Source organism: Lynx rufus, unplaced genomic scaffold (genome assembly GCF_022079265.1).
Source record: "Lynx rufus isolate CCGP_SWC_20201006 ecotype Redwood Valley unplaced genomic scaffold, mLynRuf1.p SCAF_6, whole genome shotgun sequence".
NCBI lineage: Eukaryota > Metazoa > Chordata > Mammalia > Carnivora > Felidae > Lynx > Lynx rufus.
The window spans coordinates 8,220,780-8,242,396 of record NW_025814878.1 but is presented as its reverse complement, the minus strand read 5'-3'; the positions used below and the strand labels follow the sequence as shown (position 1 = coordinate 8,242,396).

At 40.3% G+C, this 21,617-nt stretch overlaps 1 protein-coding gene and 1 long non-coding RNA gene across 9 annotated transcripts in view; one reads left to right on the top strand and one right to left on the bottom strand.

Moving 5' to 3' along the window:
• Positions 1-1,815: 1,815 nt before the first annotated feature.
• On the bottom strand, positions 1,816-13,671 carry FBXO5 (F-box protein 5). Of its 2 annotated transcripts, XM_047101703.1 has the most exons (5): positions 13,034-13,668; positions 6,500-7,220; positions 5,216-5,306; positions 3,857-4,039; positions 1,816-2,741 (listed from the first exon to the last, which is right to left on the bottom strand). In XM_047101703.1, the coding sequence occupies exons 1-5, from the start codon at positions 13,134-13,136 to the stop codon at positions 2,490-2,492; spliced, it is 1,350 nt and encodes a 449-aa protein (XP_046957659.1). In that variant the 5' UTR covers positions 13,137-13,668; the 3' UTR covers positions 1,816-2,489. The 2 variants fall into 2 exon arrangements, with proteins under 2 accessions (XP_046957659.1, XP_046957660.1); XM_047101704.1 differs by lacking the exon at positions 3,857-4,039 and having other exon boundaries at positions 13,034-13,671.
• Positions 13,672-13,900: 229 nt separating this feature from the next.
• The window catches only part of LOC124528227 (uncharacterized), a 117,617-nt gene continuing 109,900 nt past the window's right edge, over positions 13,901-21,617 (top strand). For all 7 annotated transcript variants that reach the window (XR_006966118.1, XR_006966117.1, XR_006966116.1 and 4 more), the window contains exons 1-3: positions 13,901-14,009; positions 15,403-15,610; positions 18,439-18,508. This is a non-coding gene — a long non-coding RNA (uncharacterized LOC124528227). The remainder of the gene's footprint in view (positions 14,010-15,402; positions 15,611-18,438; positions 18,509-21,617) is intronic.

Here is a 21,617-nt window from a genome sequence, read left to right as displayed (position 1 = left end):
ACAAATAATTGATAACTTGGACTTCATCAAAATAAAAACTCTAAGACACAGCTAAGAAAATGAAAGATAAGCTATACCCTGATATAGCACTCCTATCCAGAATATATACCCTCAAATACCAATATTAATATAAACTCAAGTCATTTGTTTACCAAAGAAAGTTTATGGTTAGCAAATAACATGAAAAGATGTTAAACATAATTAGTTATGAGGGAAATGTAAATTAAAACCATGATATACTACTACACCTGTATTACAATGGCTAAAGCTACAAAGACTGATTATACCAAGTATTACTGAGAACATGAAGTAAATGGAACTCCCATACACTGCTGGTGAAGGTAAAATGCTATAGCTACTTTGGAAAGCATTCTGATATTTTCTTAAAAAGTTAAACATACACTTACTTATATAATCCAAGCATTTCACTATTTAATGAAAGCATACTACCTATCTTACAAAGACTTGTATACCGTTTACAAGATCTTTAATGTTTATTTTTGAGAGAGAGACAGAGAGTATGAGCAGGGGAGGGGCAGAGAGGGAGACACAGAAGCCAAAGCAGGCTCCAGGCTCTGAGCTGTCGTCACACAGCCCGACACGGGGCTGGAATTCATGAACTGCGAGATCATGACCTGAGCAGAAGTCGGATGCTTAACTGACTGAGCCACCCAGGGGCCCCGAGATCTTCATTTCTAATAGCAAAAAAACAAGGGGGTGGGGGGTGGTTGGAAGCTAATGTCCATTAAAAGGTGAACGTATGAACAAACTGGTATATCCAACAGGATACTGCTTAGTAAGAAAAATGAATTAACTACTGGTACACACGAAATGGATGAATCTCTAATGTCTGGTGAAATTAGAGTACACACTTTGACTCCATTTATATAAAATGCTAGGAAAGGCAAACTAATCAACATTGACAGATCAGCGATTACCTGGGGACTGACAGGAGGGATTACAAATGTGCAGAAAGAGGGGGTGCCTAGTGGCTCAGTTGGTTAAGCATCTGACCTCAGCTCAGGTCTCATGATCTCAGGGCTCATTTCCGACGAGATCGGGCACGTTCAGGATGGTATGACTGTAGACTCTCAGGGTTCATTTTGACCCTTGCCTTGGGCTCTGTGCTGACAGATCAGAGCCTAGAGCCTGCTTCAGATTCTGTCTCCTGTCTCTGCCCCTCCCCTGCTTGTGCTCTCTCAAAACATGAACATTAAAAAAAAATAGGCAGAAAGAAATTTGGTTATACTTACATTCATTAATTGTAGTGATGGCTTCATGTGTGTATAGACATATGTCAAATATATGTATATACATACACACACATTTATATACATATATCAAAATGTCAAATTATACTTTGAATGTTGTCTATTTTGTCAATTTTCCTCAATAAAGCTGCTTAAGTCACTGCTAATTTCATTGGAGGCTTTATTTTATTAGAGAAGACACACCCATAAACCCATTTAAGATAAATCCTCTACCTTAGGCTTCTGCAGAGATGCAAGGCAAAGGCCTTGAGGGTCTTTGAAGCTCTATTGAGAATCTGAGGCCCACCCTTAAATCTTTAGGACTTTTTGTCTGAGTTCAAACTCCTAGATTTCACCATATCCATAACTGAAACCAAAATATATTCAACTTTAGAATTAAGGAATAAAAAAATATGTATCTTTATCTTGGGCTCTTATTAGAACAAGTGTTCTGAATGCAGTCAAAGATAACATTTTTACTTTACAATGCAGTCTCCTATAGCTTCCTAATTTAGCTGTTTCTAAGATTAAAATGTTTATCAAAATAAAAGGTTCACATTATTTATTAAGCTTATAACAATTTTATTCATAACAGGTACAAAATTTACATTTAGATGTATATGTATACAAAAGAGATCTTTATTTTTTTACTTTGACATAAAAAATACAGAAATATTTACATTATGTACAAAAATATTAAAACATACAGACTTCACAAATAGGAAAAAGCAAGATTTCACAAAGGGTACTTTTTTGGGAAATGTACACACTGAAAAAGAGGTTAAAGAAAGATGACAAAACACTTAAATTAACAGACTCCAGAAGTTACTGCAATAGGAATTAATTTGGTAGGGCAAATAAAATGTCTCAAATGCTAATAGATGGTAAACAAGATATCTATTTAAGATTATCTAGGTAAAATTACATGGTCTTCCTTTACCATAAAATTGAATCAATTTTATTTTATCCCTGAATTACAAACATCAGATAGCCACTTTTCCTTTTTTCTTAAAATAGTTAAATTTTCTGATTTATACTGATAATTTTAAACTTTTTCAAATTAAATTGTAAAATATTTTAAGTTGTATATTGTCTTTACTCAAGGGGAGAAAATCCCACGTACTACATTGATTTCAACACAAAATTGGAAATTACAATACATTTTACTTTTCTTAAATTAAAACCTAACATTTTCTAACTAACCTTCATAATCAGGTACAACTGATTGTTAACAAGAGATCACAATCGTCGTAAATTCTTCTTGCTTGTTTTGGTACCGGGCAGAGGACCTGTTTTATAATTGGCTTTTAGGGGTTTGCCATTTGAACATTCGTTGGTGGTATGATAGTTACACAGACACCTTGTACAATAATCAAACCCACAGCCTTCTCGTTTGCAGATTGCCCGTTGTAAATAGCAATCATATTTCGCAGGTGAATTACAGCGAATACAGGCTTTGAGGCTTTCATTCTCTTTCAAAGTTTTGGCAACCTAGAAAGAAGAAAATCCATAAACAAATTTTAGTTAAGAATTGAATGTAATTTAGTTGGTAAAAACAAGAAGGGCATTTCTGAGGCTTCCCCAAAACATGAATAAAGGACCAATGTCACACATAAGTCAATTCCTGCCTTTAAGGAGCTCACTGTTCAATGAGATAATATCACTTGTCAACTGGTCCAGTGGCTATTTCCTAATCCTACCTTTAAACATGTCCTTTTATTTCATGAATGCTACTTACATGTCAATGCCTGACTTAAATGTCACCTTTACTGTGAAGTCTTTCTAGTGTTACTAGGAGTTGGTTGCTCTTTCACTTCTAGCTTTTTTAAGGCACCTATCACGTTATATGGCATTTATTTTTATGTAGCCATTTTCCATTCTAGATTACAAGGCTATGAAGGGTACCATGTTTTCTTATCCATGGATTACCTGATGGCAGATGCTCAATAACTGCTGTTTGAATCGTTACACGTTGTATTAGTCATTATGTAACGAACACTTAGAAAATTAAACTTAACTATAATTTATACTTATTGACCAGCATGAAGGCAGTCAACATTTCAAAGATGCACTTAGGTGACGTTATGGTTTTTTAAATTAAGCTTGCCATATTTTCCATGTGTTCAGTAGAACTTACAATACACATTACCCAATGATTTGAAGGTACAATAGGAGGGCTTCAATTTCTGAAAGCTGGTCTTTTCCAGTTTAGTTCTGGTCCGTAGATATAAAAGGCAGCAATTGCAAAATGTAGTATTGAACAAGTTTGGTAAGAAATTTGAAAATCAACGTTTCCTTAGCATTTCCAAATTAGATCTCAACATCACTGAGTGGTCATAAACAATGTCAAATGGTAGCTATTACTTTTTGCATAGAAAGACATCTCTGTGTACTTTCCTAACTTGATTACTTGAGTTATAAATTGTTTCAGTTTCTAACATTTTTGAGACCAGAATGAAGGGGGACAGAAGATAACATCTCCATTAATAATTCCCTAGTTCTACTTACGCTATAATTAAATTTAAAGTTCTCCATTTCTTACTCTAAATCCTTTTAACAATAAAGGCCCCATAAGTTTCTAGTTTATTGACAAAACAAAAAATTACCTCAGAGAATTCATTGTGTCGACTGTAAGTAGAACCTTTCTGATCACCTGGATGGGATAACTTGGTTTGAGCATCTTTTTTGGGGTGAGCCTGGGCTGCTGATTTTTGAACAGAAGCTAAAGCGGTTCTGAACATAACATATTCTCTGGTTGAAGCATGTGGTGAAAACTTAATGTTCTTTTCCTAATTAAAAAAAATATTTTAATAGGACTTAAAAATATCCTCCTATATTCTTAACAATCAGGCATTTTTATTGTTTGTACATGTAAAAAAAAAGGGCAAATGAGAATGTAAAAGATTTATCCCTATACCCAATTTACCTGCATATGCTTAAATATAGCCACATACAACTATTCGCACAGATAATACTGACAGAAACTGCAAACCAGAAATTGTGAGAAAGCACTACTTAGAGTCTATATAGCATTTAATACATGATGTATTTAAATTTTTTTAATGTTTATTTTTGAGCGAGAGAGCATGCGAGCTAGTGAGCAGGGGTGGGGAAGAGAGAAGGGGAGATACAGAATCTGGAGCAGGCTCTAGGCTCTGAGTTGTCAGCACACAGCCTGATGACTCGGGGCTGGAACTCATGAACCGCGAGATCATGGCCTGAGCCAAGGTCAGACACTTGAACGACTGCGCCACCCAGGTACCCCAGATACATGATTTATAAAGTACTGATGCCAAAACAAAAAGTCATTGCTTTTATCATCAATAAATGACAATAGTCATGTTTAAGTATCACTTCAATGTCATGCATGGATTCAAAACAACCTTTTAGATTAGAAAACTTCTCATTAATACTAACCTTATCAATAAAGAAACTGAACTTGGAGAATTTAAGCAATACTTGTCTAAAGTTATACAGCTAGTAAGTAGCAGCACCAAAATTTAGACCCAAGTCTGCCAACTGCTAGGCCTGAAATTTCAATCATGTACAGATTTTCTCAGAAACATCTTGAAATTTACCAAGTATTTTGGAAGGCAGATAAATTCTCTTCTGCATTAAGAATGCTCAATATGTTGATAACTGAAAAAATACAAATGGCAATGAAAATTAGCTATATGGTCAACTCTCATTAGAGAAGTGACCAATTTTCCCTTTTTGGACATTCCATTTCTAGAAAGAATCCAAGAAATAATGGCTTACGTGGAATTCCTTTTCCCTTGTCTTTGAATTTTGCTTAATGAGTTCTAGTGAAAAGCTGAAATGCCTTGTGAATGTAAAGGATTTCCAGATTACCTGTTATCTGTCCTATTTCCCCCATTTGTAAAGGTAAAGAGCACGAGCTTTTATATTTTAATGTAATGTTCTAAGATATTTTTAAAATGAAAACATCAACTGCAAAGACTTACATTAACTCTCTCTATTGCTTTATTGTACAACTGCAATGCTCTCTTATCATCATCTAGGATCTTCTTCCAAGTTGTGCTCACTTTAGACACACTGGAAAAGTAAAAGGTTATAAAGGAAACAAGGCATCACAAAGAGGTAAGAGGAATGAACATACTACAGAAATACTAACAATGCAAAAAAGAAATTTCTATTAGCAGCGCTTCTCAAACTTGGTTATACATTAGAATTGCCTACAGCACTTAAGATTTAAGGATGTCCCATGCCTAGGCATTTGGGTTTAACTGGCTTAAAATGGGGGCCAGAGCCCTGTTTTTAAAAGCTCCCTATCAAGTCATTCTAAGTACATCTGGGCTTAAGAACCAATGCAATCATTCCTTGATACTTCATTTTTTCACAATATCTGCAAACATCAAATAAGTAGCCCCTAGTATATATATATGACACTATGTTAGCTATTCGATATCAATAAAAGTTGTAGACAAATTTCAAAGTATTCTAGGACATATTGCTATTAGTAGACATCAATTTCAAAAATCCATTTTTGTTAACAAAGAAGCTGTGATGCCAATTATCCCTCAAGAAGGTAGCCAACTATAAAAATTAATACTTCTATTTTGCTTTAGCTATTTTTCATAAAGACCAGTGATAAGTACCTCTAACAACTTTTCCAAAAATGCCAAAAACACACCTGTTTGAGTGGGATCTAATCCAATAGTCTATATTATAATTATCTTAATTCTGTCACCTCATCCTAACTCATATTTGGTAGAATGAGGAAGAAAGGGAAATATGAGGTTTCTAAGGAAACAGTCACAATCAGATCTACTTGTGGGTTTCCCTATTTTTATCACTGTCAAACCTAGGGGAGCCCTACATTAAAAATGGCCTAAAAACACCAGGAACTATTTCATATTTTCAAGTGTGACAGAACTCATAAAGCCTACTGGATCTATACACCAGAACTAGGCTGTTGTTTTATAGTTAAGTAGGTATGATGTAGTTTAAGTATTAGTAATTTTCAGAAACAAAAATCCCAATTTAACAAAAATAGTTTGCTAATAGTATAAATATGAAATTTGAAATAACTGGATTAAATGCTTACTTTAAAAATCTTCTTTCATCTTAGTGGCATACAAGTGGTCAAATACCAGCTATCAGGCAGTCATTACCTCAAACAACGTAAAAGACTTCCCTCTTATGTCTTTGTATGAGCTGGTAGTGCTGAGCCATCTTAACAAAAATGTTCAGTGGATTATACTAACACTCAAAGCAACCATACTTACTTGATTAAGTCCATATCATTGAGCTGTGTTAAAATGTTTGCTAGGAGATGTCTGAGTCCCCTTCGAAAGAGTTCACTGAGAATATCTACATATTCTAGGCCCATTTTCCTTCCAATTATGTTCTGCAGTCCAAAATTTCCACTGAATATAAATTCTTTCAGTTTCTCCCAATCTATTTTAGGATTTCGTTTGGCATTCTTTTTTAACGTTGAACAAACCATTTTGGCAAAGTGAAGAGCCGGCAGCAAGTTTTTGCTGGGATATTGCTCTGGGCTTTGCATCTGAAGCAGGCAGGACTGTGGACTGTCACTGAAATTTTCCAAGGGAAGGCTACTCTCTTCATGTTCATTGAAGCCACTTTGCTGGGAAAATGAAGTATAGCCACTGTCTTCATAAGGTCCACTGGTCTCTAGTTCTTCGATCTCATTTGAACTATCAAGGATTTGTTGCACATGCTGATTTTCCTTGTTATGAAAGAGCTTGTTTTCGTTTTCAGATTCAAGTTCTACAATCCTGGGGCTCACGATTGGTGACCCAATATCTGATAACCTCACATAGTCTTTAATGCAATCTTTATAAGAACCTTCCAAATATGCAGGAGTACAGGAACCTTGTCTTCCACTATCATCAGGCTTCACTAACTTAAGTCCAGAATGAATATGGTTATAGCTAAAATCACATTTCATTTTGACAGAAAGAGTGGAACTTTCTTCTTTACAACCTACAAGAAACAAAACAAAGCACTTACTAAATGACAAAATTTTCATACATTTCTACTTCTTATATTGGGATATACAGAGGTTTAATTACTTTGCATTCTCTCAGCACTATATACCTGTGAAGGAATCCAAGTTTAATTACTGAGATGTGACAATGAATACTACTTAAATCTTTTAGTAAGTACATGTATTTTATTCTTAAAAGGGTACCTCGGAAGACTGCTAAAAGCAGTATAATTGTACAATTGTATAATTGTAATATTTGGCTTTTCGAGTCTGTTATCTGAGTAAAAAATACTGGAAAAGGGGACTATTTAATAAGTATCTGTGCTTATGGAACAAATAAGGAAATGTGATGCATCGAGTGGGGTCTGAAGTCAGAGAAATCCTTATAGTAATCACAAACACTTCTACAATCCCTGAACTTGAAATGGCATTAAAATCAGCTCTGACTTAAGCATAACCCAAACCAATGACAGTAAATATGTTTAAGACCAATGGAGAGGGGAAGTGTGTAAGAATCAAAATAATTTTATATAAGAGTGAAACACTAGGGGCGCCTGGGTGGCGCAGTCGGTTAAGCATCCGACTTCAGCCAGGTCACAATCTCGCGGTCCGTGAGTTCGAGCCCCGCGTCGGGCTCTGGGCTGATGGCTCAGAGCCTGGAGCCTGTTTCCGATTCTGTGTCTCCCTCTCTCTCTGCCCCTCCCCCGTTCATGCTCTGTCTCTCTCTGTCCCAAAAATAAATAAACGTTGAAAAAAAAAATTAAAAAAAAAAAAAAAGAGTGAAACACTAGCAATTATTATAAGCCTTACAATAATTACTCAAGAAAGAACTAAAGTCAATAAATTTAAATACCCTTAATTTAAAATCTCCTTGAAGTCCCAGAGCTCTCATCTCTTAAGTTTTATTTGGATCAGTGGTAAGGGTGACAGTCTGATATATTTAAGATGTTTGTCCGCCCTACTGGATAGTGAACTCACGCACAGGGACATCTCCCTTTATCTTGCCTAGTATGTACTAGAGACTGCAATCTTCAATTATTGAATGAAAATTTCTCATAACTAATTAACCAAAGAGTCAGAAGAATTAATAGTTCAGCTACCAATCAGAAGATCTGGTAAATAAGAGTGACACTATAATTGGTGTAAGACAAGATATAAGAATGTGAGGGTGGTAGGGAACCAGGTGTGCACTACTGTTCAGCTGTCTTAAATAACTGGAGAAGACAATGTGCTTGTTATTTATAAGTAGCATAAGAGGGAAAAACAACAAATTATGATACTATTAACAAACTATGCAATTAGTTCAACTAATTGTTCAACTAAGAAACCAGCTAAGCTACAAATGAACAGGCAGCACTTAATATCTTTACATCAGCATTTCTCAATCTCTGCATTACTAACATTTTGGATTGGATAGTTCTGTTGTTGGGGGCTGCCCTCTACATTTTAGGATGTTTAGCAGGCTTTACCCATTTGATGTCATTAGCAGCCTCTACTCCCTGTGGCACAATAAAAAATGTCTCCAATCACCAGTTGCTGACAAATATTGGGTGGGGAGAGGCAGTGGTGTCAAAATGTCTGATTTCTCAGTTGAGAACTACTGCTTTAAAGGATAGCTAGGATTCTGTCAGGCAGTAGAGGCTGGAGAAAGCATTCACTGAAGGTAACCTGAACAAAAGCACAATTCTGGGAAGGAATACACTAGATTGATTCAGGAACATTACTTAACATTATTGAAGTCTGAGTATATGAATAGTATTATGCTTCAAATGTATTCTACACCTAATATTACCCCTGCAAACCAATCATAGGTAGGTAACAATCTATCTTTTAAGTGTATGTACCAGTCAGATTGTTTAGTCTGTACTAAGTATTGGTAATCTGTCCATGTTAAATTTTACAGCTTTTATTTAGAGCAAAACCTTTAAGTACTAAAAGAACACCTGTAGGGAGGTAGTCTCTTGAAATTCCCAATGTTTAACACAGTGAAGGACACACAGTATATACTTCAGAACACCACTAAAACTTGGACTAGCCCTAAAAACTCATTTCAAACTAAGTTCAAGTATACAAAAAGCAAATAAAGAATAAACGACATTTACTAACACCAACATTAATCATAATGCTAGAATAAATTATTGAGGGGTTCTCTTTCACCTGGAAGATTAAAATATTCCAAGACAGATTGTTTTAAATTTTGCCTCAAGAATGAAGTATGATTTACATAGGACCACATTTTATCTGAGGGCAAAGACACCTACAAAGACAAACCTTTTATTTTGTTTAGCTGCCTAAAAGGAAGAGGCCTGAAAAACGTACGTCAGAAACTCTTAATTCTTTTCAAAAGCATTCTTCGTGTTCATTTTACTTAGCAGAGTTGTTACTGAACTATCCCATAGAACCCTTCATTCCACACCACTGTTTGAACATGAAGTTCTTTAAAATTTAGAGCTAATGATGATTCACTCATCTTCTAATTGTTTTAAATTTTTTTTTAAGTTTATTTACTTGAGAGAGAAGAGAGAATCCCAAGCAGGCTGCAAGCTATCAGCGCAAAGCCCGATGTGGGGCTACAACGCACAAACTGTGAGATCATGACCTAAGCCAAAACAAAGAGCCAGATGCTCAAGCGACTGAGCCACCCAGGCACTCCAATTGTTTTTAAATGCTTATTTACTTTTGAGAGAGCCCAAGTGGGGGAAGGGAAGAGAGAGACAGAGAATCCAAAGCAGGCTCTGCGCTGTCAGCACAAAGCTGGACACGGGACTTGAACTCAGGAACCATGAGATCATGATCTAAGCCAAAGCCTCAGGCTCAACTGACTGAGCCACCCAGGTACCAAGCATCTTATAGTTGTTTAGAGGTTTACAATTCCAATTTGTTTTCAAACATTCAATCCTCACAACCTTCTGATGTAGGGTGAAGAGGTTATTATCTTAGTTTTACAAATAAGGACAACTGAAGCTCAGCTAAGTAGCTTGCCCACAATTTCGCAGGTAGTTAAGAGAGACAGATTACCATTCCTGACTATAAATTTAGTGTTCATTCCATTACCTTATCCTGGAAAGTGAGATAAAAGTGTGTGTGTGTGTATAAATAAAGTATACATATAGGCTCATAGACTTTGGGTTATAATCCAAATACTACATTAGGTTATTGCTCAAATTGTTTCAGCTTTCACCACTGTGTAAGTTCATACCCACTTGAAATACTTCCATTATTTTGTTTTTGGAGCATTTCTTACTTTCTGGCACAAGATGCTCCAGGCTCATCTTCTATTTTCCCTGTTCCAGCCATAGAATCACTTGTTTCTCCACGGAACTCTAGTTCCTTTTATTGGTTCCAAAATCTGGATGCTGGTTGTAGGTTTAGTTTTAAAATGTGAAATCATATAATATACTGTAAGGTTGGGAGAGTAGAATGGCCTGTACAATTTTAGGGCAGACCGGATCTTATTCATTGTGTAATAAAGAGCACTGAGGGGTTCTGAGTTCAGATATCTGGTTTACATTGTCAAAAGATTGGCAGCTGTAGAGAATGGACTGTAGGAAGGTACAAGCGGAAAGAGGAAAGCTAGTTAGAAGTGTAGATCACAGGAGTCCAGGCAGTTTGGGTAACTGATACTGGGATGACTGCAGTGGAAATGAAGATAATTGGGTGGATGTGAGATGTATTTAGGAGAATACAGTCAACAGAAATTGTGGATGCTTTGGATGTGAATGAAGGAAAGTGGAGTAAAAAAGTACCCTGGGGTTTAAGTCTTGAGCATCTAAGCTATAAAGTATCATTTGCTGAATTGGTGAAAAGGGAGGCAGTTAACTTCTAAAGCCTCTGTATTCTCATCTATAAAATGGGGTTAAGAATGTAAAACTGGACTACATGTATGGCAGAGTCCCATCACATATGGTATTCTTATCACATTTTTAAGCCAAATCCCTTTGTAATCCTTTTATTGAAAATCATGAATGTTTTAAAAGTAGCAAAATACGTTCCACACTATGTATTACAGATTACATACTTTTCCTAGGAATCAGATCCATCTTCAAGTAAAAATACTTCCTCAGCCTTGACTAGATTTGTGACATTTCATTTTTTTCTAAAATGGAGGTACTAATATCTGCCTCATGTCGTTGAAGACTCGATATACTGCATTTTTTAAACATCATTTACTCACTCACTGTCCAATCGTGCAAAGGTGGTATTGTAGTTAACTGCACAAAGTTTGACCTTCCGTTTTAACTTTCTAAGGCAGAAGTGACACTCCATACGAAAATACCATAAATAGGCTACAATGCTTAAAAAGTTTTACAACTATCCCAACGTTAAATGATTAAGTTCTACGATCCCAATACCTAGAAAATAATCACACGTGCGCGATGTTAAGCATGGCTATTCCTTAAGAATCTGAGACCCCCAAGGCTTGCAGCCACAAACGGGGAATCAGCCGTAATCTCTAAAAGAAAATTTTAGAAAAGCCTGCCTTCAAAAATACTTGGCTGCGTTAAATTTTTAATCTCATTTTCTCAAATCTGTAAACAGGAGATCAAACTCTTGGAGACGGCAAATATTCTGAGGAGCCAAGTGATAATACCAGGCAAACTGGAAGAAACAAAAAAACACTTCTTAAAGCCATCAAGCTTCAGAAGTTCACAGGGAGACGGAGGAGGGAGGATCTTCTAGAAATAGACCTAACCCTGTTAAAAGCCAGGTATTATTTTTTCTTCCAGTCTTCTAAGTTCCTTTTCTAATGAAAGCGGCATCTTGCAGGGATTGCCCAATCTCACAAAGTCGAACCAATTAAAAAAAAATTGGGGGTAATTTCTGAGGCAAAAATAAATGCCTTTGGATCTCTTTTCAGATAGCCACAAAGAGGGTAAAAATAACCGTTCGAGGGCCTTCCACTCTATCCGAATTTTGGAATCAAGGGCTGTCCAGGGCTTCAGGAGCGCAGAAAAAAAAAAGAAAAAAGAACCAATTCTTCATTTCTCAGGTAATCAGGTACCGGAGGGCAAATTCACGGTTTTGCAGTAAAAAGTGCTTCCCGCCCGGACCCCAGCCAGGCCTGGGGAACGGGTTACCGGGCAGAGGGGAAAACCGAGACAAAAAGAAAAAGGTTTTGTTCGGACGTCCCGGTACAGCCCGGCCCGGCGAGGGGGTCCCTACATTTGGCGGGAGCGGGCAGGGGGGAAGCCCAGGCGAAGCCTTGGGGGGTCGGGAGGTGGCCCCTCAGGGCGCGGGCCGTGCGGAGGCGGGAGATAAGCCAGCAGGATCTCCCGCGCCCGCCAGCAAGGGTGAGGCGGCGAAAATCCGGGGCACTGGACTGCGGCCCCGAGGCTACGGGCTGAATACGGAAAAGGGGCGCAGGAAGTGGGGCTGAGGCGCCCGGCCAGACCCCGGGGGCCGCCGGCTCGCGAGCCCTGTCAGAGCCCCCGGGCCCCGGGGTGGGGGAGGGGAGGGGCATTTGGCGCCTCTTCATGCCGGGTGGGGACGAGAATAGGTAGATCCTGCAAGAGGAGAAGGGCGCCCTCAAAGGCCGAGACCTTCACCTCCCTGGGCGCTGGCGTCCAAGAAGGCGGGACCCGGGCCCGCCACCCGCCTCGGCACATCTGGCCTCCCCTCCCCGAGCCCCAGGCTTCTTTCCCCGGGGCCGCAGGAACCGCCGCCGCCGCCCGCCCCGGCCGGGCCCGGCACGGCCTGGCGTGAGGCGCACGCTCGGACTCGGGAGGGTGTCGGGTTCGGAAGCAGCCGCCCCCTAACCCCGCATACCCTTCCTGGAAGGCGGGCTCCCGCACCCTCTCCTCACACTCACTGTCTGAGGGCCGAGGGCGCCCGGCGGCTGTCAGGTCGCTGTAGCTGCAGCGGCAGGAGCTGCAGGGGGGCCGTGGAGAGCAGCGGCAGGGGCGCTGGCTCATGCCAGTGGAAGTCGGGGGCCTGCCTCAGGTGAGGGAACAGCTGCCGCAGGAGAGGACCAGGCCGCCCGCTTCACAGAGCTGTATCTCCTAAAAGGCGCCAGCTGGTACTTTTAAAATCTTTGAATTTGGTGCCCAAATCCGTACGGCCCAATGGGGTGCGTTGCTCGCACGCGCGCTCCAGTAGGAAGGCGGTGGGAGGGGGCGCCCTCACCCACGCCCAATTAGAGGCGGCAGAGGCGGGGCCGAGCTCCGAGGCCCAACCTTCCTCCTTCCAGCCGGCTCCGCGCGTCCGGAAAGATGCTCCGGCTGGGGACGGGCTTGGGGGCGGGGCCTCTGAGCGCGGGGAGGCCCGGGCCCGGCCGCACGTGGAGGTAGCCTACCACGCATGCGTGCACCCGCCACGCTTCCTTCCGTCTTGCGAGCGGGTCTTCTCCGAGTCCTAATTTCATCCTGAAGGCAGCTCCGGCTTCTGTCCGAAGATTTCCCATGGTTATATAGCGTGGCCGACTTTCTTCGAGCAGCACACAAGTGGGTGTTTGGTGAGCGGCGACTCCGGTCGTCCGGGAATCCAGACTTTCCGGAAGACAAGCCCTGCCCCCAGCCCTCCGTAGCCGCTTAGCCCGCCTCTCTAGGATTTAGGCGCGCTCCTCTCTCCCTCTCACTTTCGCCCCTCCCTCTGCCCTCAGTGTTTGCGCAGGCGCCTTTGGCGGGCGGTAGCTGCAGAGTTGGCGGGTTGGCGCTTGCGCGATTCTCTCAGGCGCAGGGGCGGGCCGCGGTGGCGCGCGCACCGTCGGTCTCGCACCTGCCCTGGCTGAAGACCTGGGGCTGCGTGTCCTCGTGGCCTTCCCGCGGTGGGACAGTCGCTTCTTTCTTGTAAGCGTATTTATTTGTCTTTTCAACCAGAGTGCTCCAGCCACCGCTACTTTGTACGGACGTTAAGTTTATTAGACTTGTATCTACGCTTTCCTGGGTTTTTGTTTATTTACCTCAGGGGCCAAGCGCGAGAGACAGCAGTCCTCCTCCAAAAATAGATGTTTATAAAACGTCTTGCCGTGAGAGCTTCAGTCCCCACACTCTAGGGCTGGAAGCCTCGGGCCAAGGGAATGATTTTCTAGTGATGTCAGGAATGGGTTGAAGTATTTATTAAGCTTTCGTTGACAACTGGCACCACAGTATTAGCCCTGCTGAACTTTTCAGCCCGAGTGTGCATTTAACTGGTGACAGTGCGTGCCTTGCCGTCAGCCTTTTGGCCACAGCGCGGTGAAGCTACAGGGTGTAAGCTCCAAAAAGTCCAATTCCTTGCCTTCTGGTTCTTCTGGGTTCTCCCTCTTGCTTTTCTGCAGCTTTAGAGAGAGTTAATACTCGATTTACGGTAATCGCTCAGTTATATCGGTGGCAAGTCCTAGTGAGGCAGGGCGGGGACTGGGGTGAATTTTGCACAGGCTGGTTGGATCCCGTCGTTATGCATAATTATGATAGTTCGTCATGGTGTTTTACATTACTTTTCATCTTTAAGAATGTTGCTTTAAATTCATATTTTTCTGGATTACTGGCATTTGGGCATCCTCTTAAATTTTGCATCTGAGTGATGTGTCCCACTCGCCTGCCTTAGCCCCGTCTTGGAGCTAGGTCCTGGAGATACATGGTTGGAAAAACAAAAGCCCTGATTTTCAAGGAGTTTTCATGCTAATGGGAAAGAAACTGACAGTTAACAATTGTAGTTCAGGAAAGAGCAATATAAAACTAGATTATGGGGCAGGGAGTGGGCAGTAGGGGCATAGATTAATGACTCTGGGTGGTCAGGAGGGTTTGGGAGGCTTTGGACCAAGATCTGTTGGGTAGGCACTGCAAAGATCGGCTTAATAAGCAGAGGGTAGAGATGGAAAGTGCGTGGCTGTTCCAAGGAGATAAGGATGTCTAGAGCACATTGAGCAAGTGCTAGAGGAGATTAGGTCAGAGAGGTGGCAGCCAGATCCTGTAGGATTTTGTAGGTTTACATGTGGACTTTAGAGTTTCTTCCGATTGCAGTGGTAGTTGTTGGAGGGATTTCAGCAGGGGAGTGAGTTATTTGTTGAATGGGTGTTAAAACTATAGTAGCTTTTTGTCTTCTAGGCATTTTGTAAATGTTAGTCTTTAATTCTGACAATAACCTTGGCACTATTTAATTTTTCGGAAGTGGAAGTTAATTCTCAGAGAACTACACAGCTCATAAGCAAAAATTCCGATCCTGTTCTTTTTCTGTCTTTTTTTAACGTTTATTTTTCAGAAGGCACAAGTGGAGCAGGGGTAGAGAGAAGGGGATAGAGAATCAGAAGCGGACTCTTGGCTGACAACAGCTAGCCCGATGAGTTTGAACTCATGAACCGTGAGGTCATGACCTGAGCCGAAGTCAGACCCTCAACCAGCTGAACCACTGAGGTGCCCCTGCAATCCTGTTCTGCTGGATAAGTCCTTGTACTTTACTCCTTTGCTGGGTAGGCCTGATTTTATAGTACATTTTCACATTACTTCCCCATTTGACCTTTGAGATCTTTACTCCTGTTTTGTTTTCAGATGTGGACAAATGTATGAAATTTGAGGGGAGAAAGGGTTTTCATTAAATTAATTGAGCACCTGTACTATATTGGACCTTAACTACTGTTTAAAAGGTATTCTCCAGCAGTTATTGATCTTTTCAGGAAAAGGCTAAGATCTGTTATTAGGAAAATTAAAATTACTGTAGCAATAAAAAGCAATATACATAGCTAAGCATATTTTATTGTATACTGGAATAGTTTATTACATTCTTTCTCAGCCTATTATTTAATGTTGATTTGAACTATTAGACTACTACTGAAATATTGATTATTTTGAAATATTTTTAACTGACAAATAATTTGTTCAGTAGGTTCATGAGCATCTGTTAATTTCATTTTTAGTGAGAAACGTAGGAAGGGCCATTTTGAATTTTACTAGATATCAACAGATGTATGTACCTCTTTCTTCCTGCACTTCAATTTCAGAATTATTGAGGTTTTAGGTACAAAATGAAGCATAGAGAGAGTTGCCCTCTTTCAGCAATTTTTTTTTTTTTTTAAGTTTATTTGAGAGAGAGCATGTGCATGCACATGGGGGAGGGACAGAGAGAGGGAGAGGGAGAGAGAGAGAGAGAGAATATGAATCCCAAGCAGGCTCCACACTGTCAGCACAGAGCCCAGCGTGGGGCTTGAACTCAAGAACCATTAGATCATGACCTGAGCTGAAGCTTAACCAACTGAGCCACTGAGGTGCCCCTCAGCAAATTCTTATTTGCAGACCTACAACATGCAAGATATTATGGAGTATCTGGAAATAATTGGGACATGGTACCTGCCCTTGTTCTTATTATCTGGGCCTGCCACCTAATAGACATAACAGATGCTCAGTAAATGATTAAAAGCATCATGAGCATGGAGGGAAGGAGATAAGGTGTATAAGATATAGCTATAATGCAACACTGGATAAGTCAGATACATCTGGTTACACTGAGAATTTTTAGAGGACAGAGAATTTACTTTTATATACTAAGATAGGGAGTAATCTGTTAGACAGGTTTCTCAACCTCAGCACTGTTTACTTTTTGGCCCAGGTACTTATTTCTTGGGGGCTGTCCTGTGCACTGTAGCATCTTTAGCCTCCAAATACTGCCAAATGTCCCCTATGGGCAAGCTTGCCTCTAGGTGAAAACCACTGCTGCTGGGGATGTCTTTTGAAGGACTGGGGAGGAGGGTGGCCTGGCATAAAGAACATGATGGGGGAAAACTTAAATGCAAGTGCAGTTATCAGAAAAAATGAATTTGATGTGACCTAATGGGGGTAGTGAGTAAAACGGGCCAATATGAAATAACGCTGGATGTGGATATGGATGTATTGTATACACACTTAAGACATGGAGTTTTATTTGGAAGGCAGTAGGAACTTACTAAGTTCCTACTTAATAAGCAAAAGCAGTGCATTTGAGCCAAAGAGTGACAAAATCAGAGCCTTGTTTTTTAGGAAGATGAATCTGGCTGTTGTGTTACCTGAACTAGAGAGCAGCTAGGATGGAGGGAGAAGTCAGGGGACCATAAAAGTAGTCCAGGAGAAAAGTAATTGTGGGCAAGAGCAGTGGTAATAGAATCCGTGAGGATTAGAGCGTTGAGGAGAGTAGGATTTAGCAATGAAGTGTATGTGAGGAAGAGGAATCAAAGATGACTACATTTTAAATTTGAGAGAGAGGGAGAATGGTAGTGCCATTAAAAAAACTGAGAAATGGGTTATGGAGGAATATGACGTTGAATTTTAAACATAGTGATTGGTTATGCATCTTCAAAATTGCTATTACAGCTGAGTAAGTTTTGATTAACTGCTCTTCTAGGCCACTCTGAAATTGTTTTTTTTCTGAATAACACATCAGATTTCTGGACAAATATTTTCGCTATAACTGCCTTTTACACACCTGTTTCGTGCCTGTTGTAGCGTAATGTTTGGTCCTGAGGAGACAAGAATGAAGAAAACATATTTTTGTCCATTCATGAGACAATGTGAGAGGTCTAGCGACACACGCTTATTCTAGTCCCTGACCCACTCTTTCCCGTGTCCTTATTAAACACACAGTCCTGAGACTGGTATTACCTTGCCATAAATGTTGTCATCCTGGTATGGTAAAGTACTGTGGAATTGCCAATGAAGGCAATTCCTAGAGGCTAAGGTGCCCTTTAGGTTGGACTTCGAAATCTTTCTGCTGAGGTAAGCCAAGAGTCTGTTCCAGGTGGAGAGCACAGCACATGCAAAGGGAGAGGGAGCAACAAAATGCATGGTTTATAGTGAAGATAGCTGTATAGATGCATTGTTTATACGAACAGCTACAGATTTGGAAGCCCTTAAATATTAGACTTAGGGTTCCAGTTGGCCTCATGCCACGACTGTTGCTCTACCCTGATCCTTCCTTGGGTTCCAAAAATTACATTTGTTATTCTGGTAGTAGCTATCTTAGTGAGTGAAGTGGAAGCCAGTGTCCATTCATACCAGAATTTGTCAATTAATCTGCATGTGTTTATAATACACCTACTGATGCATGTATTAAACGTAACATTGTTAGAATTACCTAGGTATTATGATTTCTTCTCTAACCAACCAACCGTGATGTTCTAATGGACAGGAAGTTTAAAAATTGATCAAAAGTTCTTTTCCACCTTCATTAATACAGCTATCAGACCTTTTCCCATGGGGCAGGGAGTGAGGAAGTGGAGTGGGATGGGGGGGTGCGGATAACTAAACTTTTCAGAGCTTCTCTTGTTTACAGAATGAAATTCAATAGTCAAGACTCTTCACAATCTCAGTCCAACTTTTCTAATTATCGCCTATTAGAAGAGGTAAAGAGAAATTAAGTAATAATATGTTGTAATATTCAGTTAACATAGATATATCCCTTTCATTCAAAAAGGAAACCTGAAAGACCTAAAAGACACAAACTGGGAAACACATCTTACATGGACCTTATGCAGGAATTGCCTGTGGTCTAATTAACAAGTCTTGGTGTATTCTTGAGTTGCATAGGTCATGGAAAGCTATTTTCATCAAATGTGCTTGGGAAGGTAGAGTGTCCTTCATGAACAGAATGTTACAAGGAAAATTCAAATTCTCTGATGTATTTTGATAACCTTTGGCCAGTTTTAAAATTAATACCTGTCTTTACTGAGTTTTCTCAGTAAATAGTAAACCTGCTATTTCTTAAAGAATAAGGTGAAACAAATTACTCTGAAGGATAGTACAAGCTAGGGCTCTAGAGGAAATCTGGCTAATTAATACAGGTTGACTTAAGAAAGAGGAAACACATTACCTCACAATGATATACTTTTAAATTTGTGTAGAACATATGCTTATAAGAATTTAGATTACTGTAGGTTCAACAAATAGAGAAAAGCTTGCAGTTTGGGAATTAATGGAATGTCTTCTAATTCTTTAACCCTTTCATCATATAACCTTAATAATTAAGTCATTTTATTTCTCTGGAAATTCTACTTTGTTGTAACTACTATAAAATTAACATTATCTACAAGATAGAGCTATTCTCATAATTGTACTCCTTAGTTAATTTCATGTTTTCAAAAACTAGAATCAGCATTTCCAGCCTTCTCTCTTTATGGATAACTGACCTTTCCTGTAGTTCTTTCCCCTCCCCTACTCTCCCTTCCACTCCTTGTAGTTAAACACATTGAATTTACTACTCTTCCTTGCAATAAGGAGCACATACACCATGGAAGAACCATGGGGATGTCTCCTGTTTTTTGTTTTTTTTTTAATGTTTATTTTTCAGGGAGAGAGTGAGCATGTGCACACAAGAGAGAGGGAGGGAGACAAAGAATCTGAAGCAGGCTCCAGGCTCCACACTGTCAGCACAGAGCCCGACGCACAGAGCTTGAACCCACGAACTGTGGGATCATGACCTGAGCTGAAGTCAGATGCTTAACCGACCGAGTCACTCAGGCGCCCCTCCTGTTTGTTTGTTTCTTTTTTTTAACATTTATTTATATTTGAGACAGAGAAAGAGCATGAGCTGGGGAGGGGTGGAGAGAGGGGGAGATACAGAATCTGAACTGTCAGCACAGAGCCCGATGTGGGGCTCGAGCCTGCGAACTGTGAGATAATGACCTGAGCCAAAGTCGGACGCTTAACCGACTGAGCCACCCAGGCACCCCTCGTATTTCTTTATCAAGCACAGTAAGCACTTTTTAATCTCTGTTGCCCTCAACACCAGGAGGTCTTTCACAGCTGTGTAGCCTCAAACAGACATTCCCAGGCTTTCTTCCCTTTTAGACCCCAATTCTCTGGAGTCTGTCTTCTCAGAAAAGAGCTGATCATAACCAGGACTCCTATGGAAAATAAGAGCCACTAAACTTCTTTTAAATCTTATGTGAAAAAATACTGATAAAGATTCTACTGATTTAGGGACACCTGGGTGGCTCAGTCGGTTGGTTGAGCACTGGACTGTTTGGCTCACATCATGATCTCATGGTTCTTGAGATCGAGCCTCGAGAGTCAGGCTAACAGCACAGAGCCTGCTTGGGATTCTCTCTCTCCTTCTTTCTCTGCCCCTCCCCTGCTTGCACATGTGCTCACTCACAGTAAATAAACTTTAATTATAAAAAAAATATTATACTGATTTAGCTTTAAGCTCACTTTCAACAATAAATTCTTCTCCTTTCACAAGGGTGAAGTCATTTTTCTCATCTGTCCATGTATTTTAGAGAATCAAATACATCTCAGCACATCAGAGCATTCAAACTTGGCTTATTTGGTATATATTTTAATGACAAAAATGCTAAATCAGAGGAAAGGGAGAGAGTATGCAAAACTAGCTGAGTGTTAAGCTCCAACTTCCAGTTTGTAGGAAATACTGTGACTTGAGGAATTAGTTAAATGACACTGTAGTAGCCTGATCTTCTCAAATGCAAATTCATTGCAATGTCATGAAAAAAAGAGGGGGCAGCAGTTGGCAGGGCTATTCTAAACTTAGACAATGTAACCAGCAGATTCCATGTGGGATCCTTAGTTGGATCCTGGTCTGAAGAAGCCAGTTAAGGCATTTGGGGGAAAATTGGGAGGATTTGAATTGGGTATTTGAAGATTTTAGGGAACTACTGAGAATTTTGTTACATGTGATAATAAATGATTAAGTAGAATATATTATAGAATACATATTAATAATAGAATATAATATCCTTATTTTTAACAATCCAAGTGGAAATATTTAACTATGTAACAATACTTGTAACTTCTAACACCAAGAATATATGAAAACGTATCAATTGTTGAAACTAGGTAATGCATATGGGTATTTAGGTCAGTTACCAAATTGTTGCCTCTCAGCAACAAATTTACCCTTCATCACCCCACTTCCGAATACTGCAGCTGGACCTGTTTGGTACCAAGTTTTGTCACTAGGGGGTGGTGGAGGGACAGGCTTCTCTCGTTTCTCATCTAGGGCACAGCTGCCAGCGGGGGGCGGGGGGGGTGCTCTTGGCCCATGTGTCAACAGGGTGCCAGGATACTTAGTCCACATTACCCTGGGTTTCTGTAAGGTGTTTTTACATGAAATTAACATTTAAATCAATGAACTTTGAGCAAAGCAGAATGTCCTCCATAAGGTGGATGGCTGCATCCAATCAGTTGAAGGCCTGAAAAGAAAAAAAAGACTGGCCTCCCTTGGGCAAGAGAGACTTCTCCAGCAGACTGCTTTTGGACTGGAACACAGCATCAGTTCCTGTGGCTGTCTGCAGCCTGCTAAGTCACATTGCAGGTTTTGGACTTGCCACCTGCCATAATCACATGAGCCAGTTCCTCCTAATAAATCTCCCACATCCTACTGGTTCGGTTTCTCTGGAGAACCCCGACTAATGCAGACACAAACTGATACTTAACCGTCCAACAAGTTTCTCTGACACCTTGGTGGGAGACTGCTTGTTTATCATTCTAGAGGGT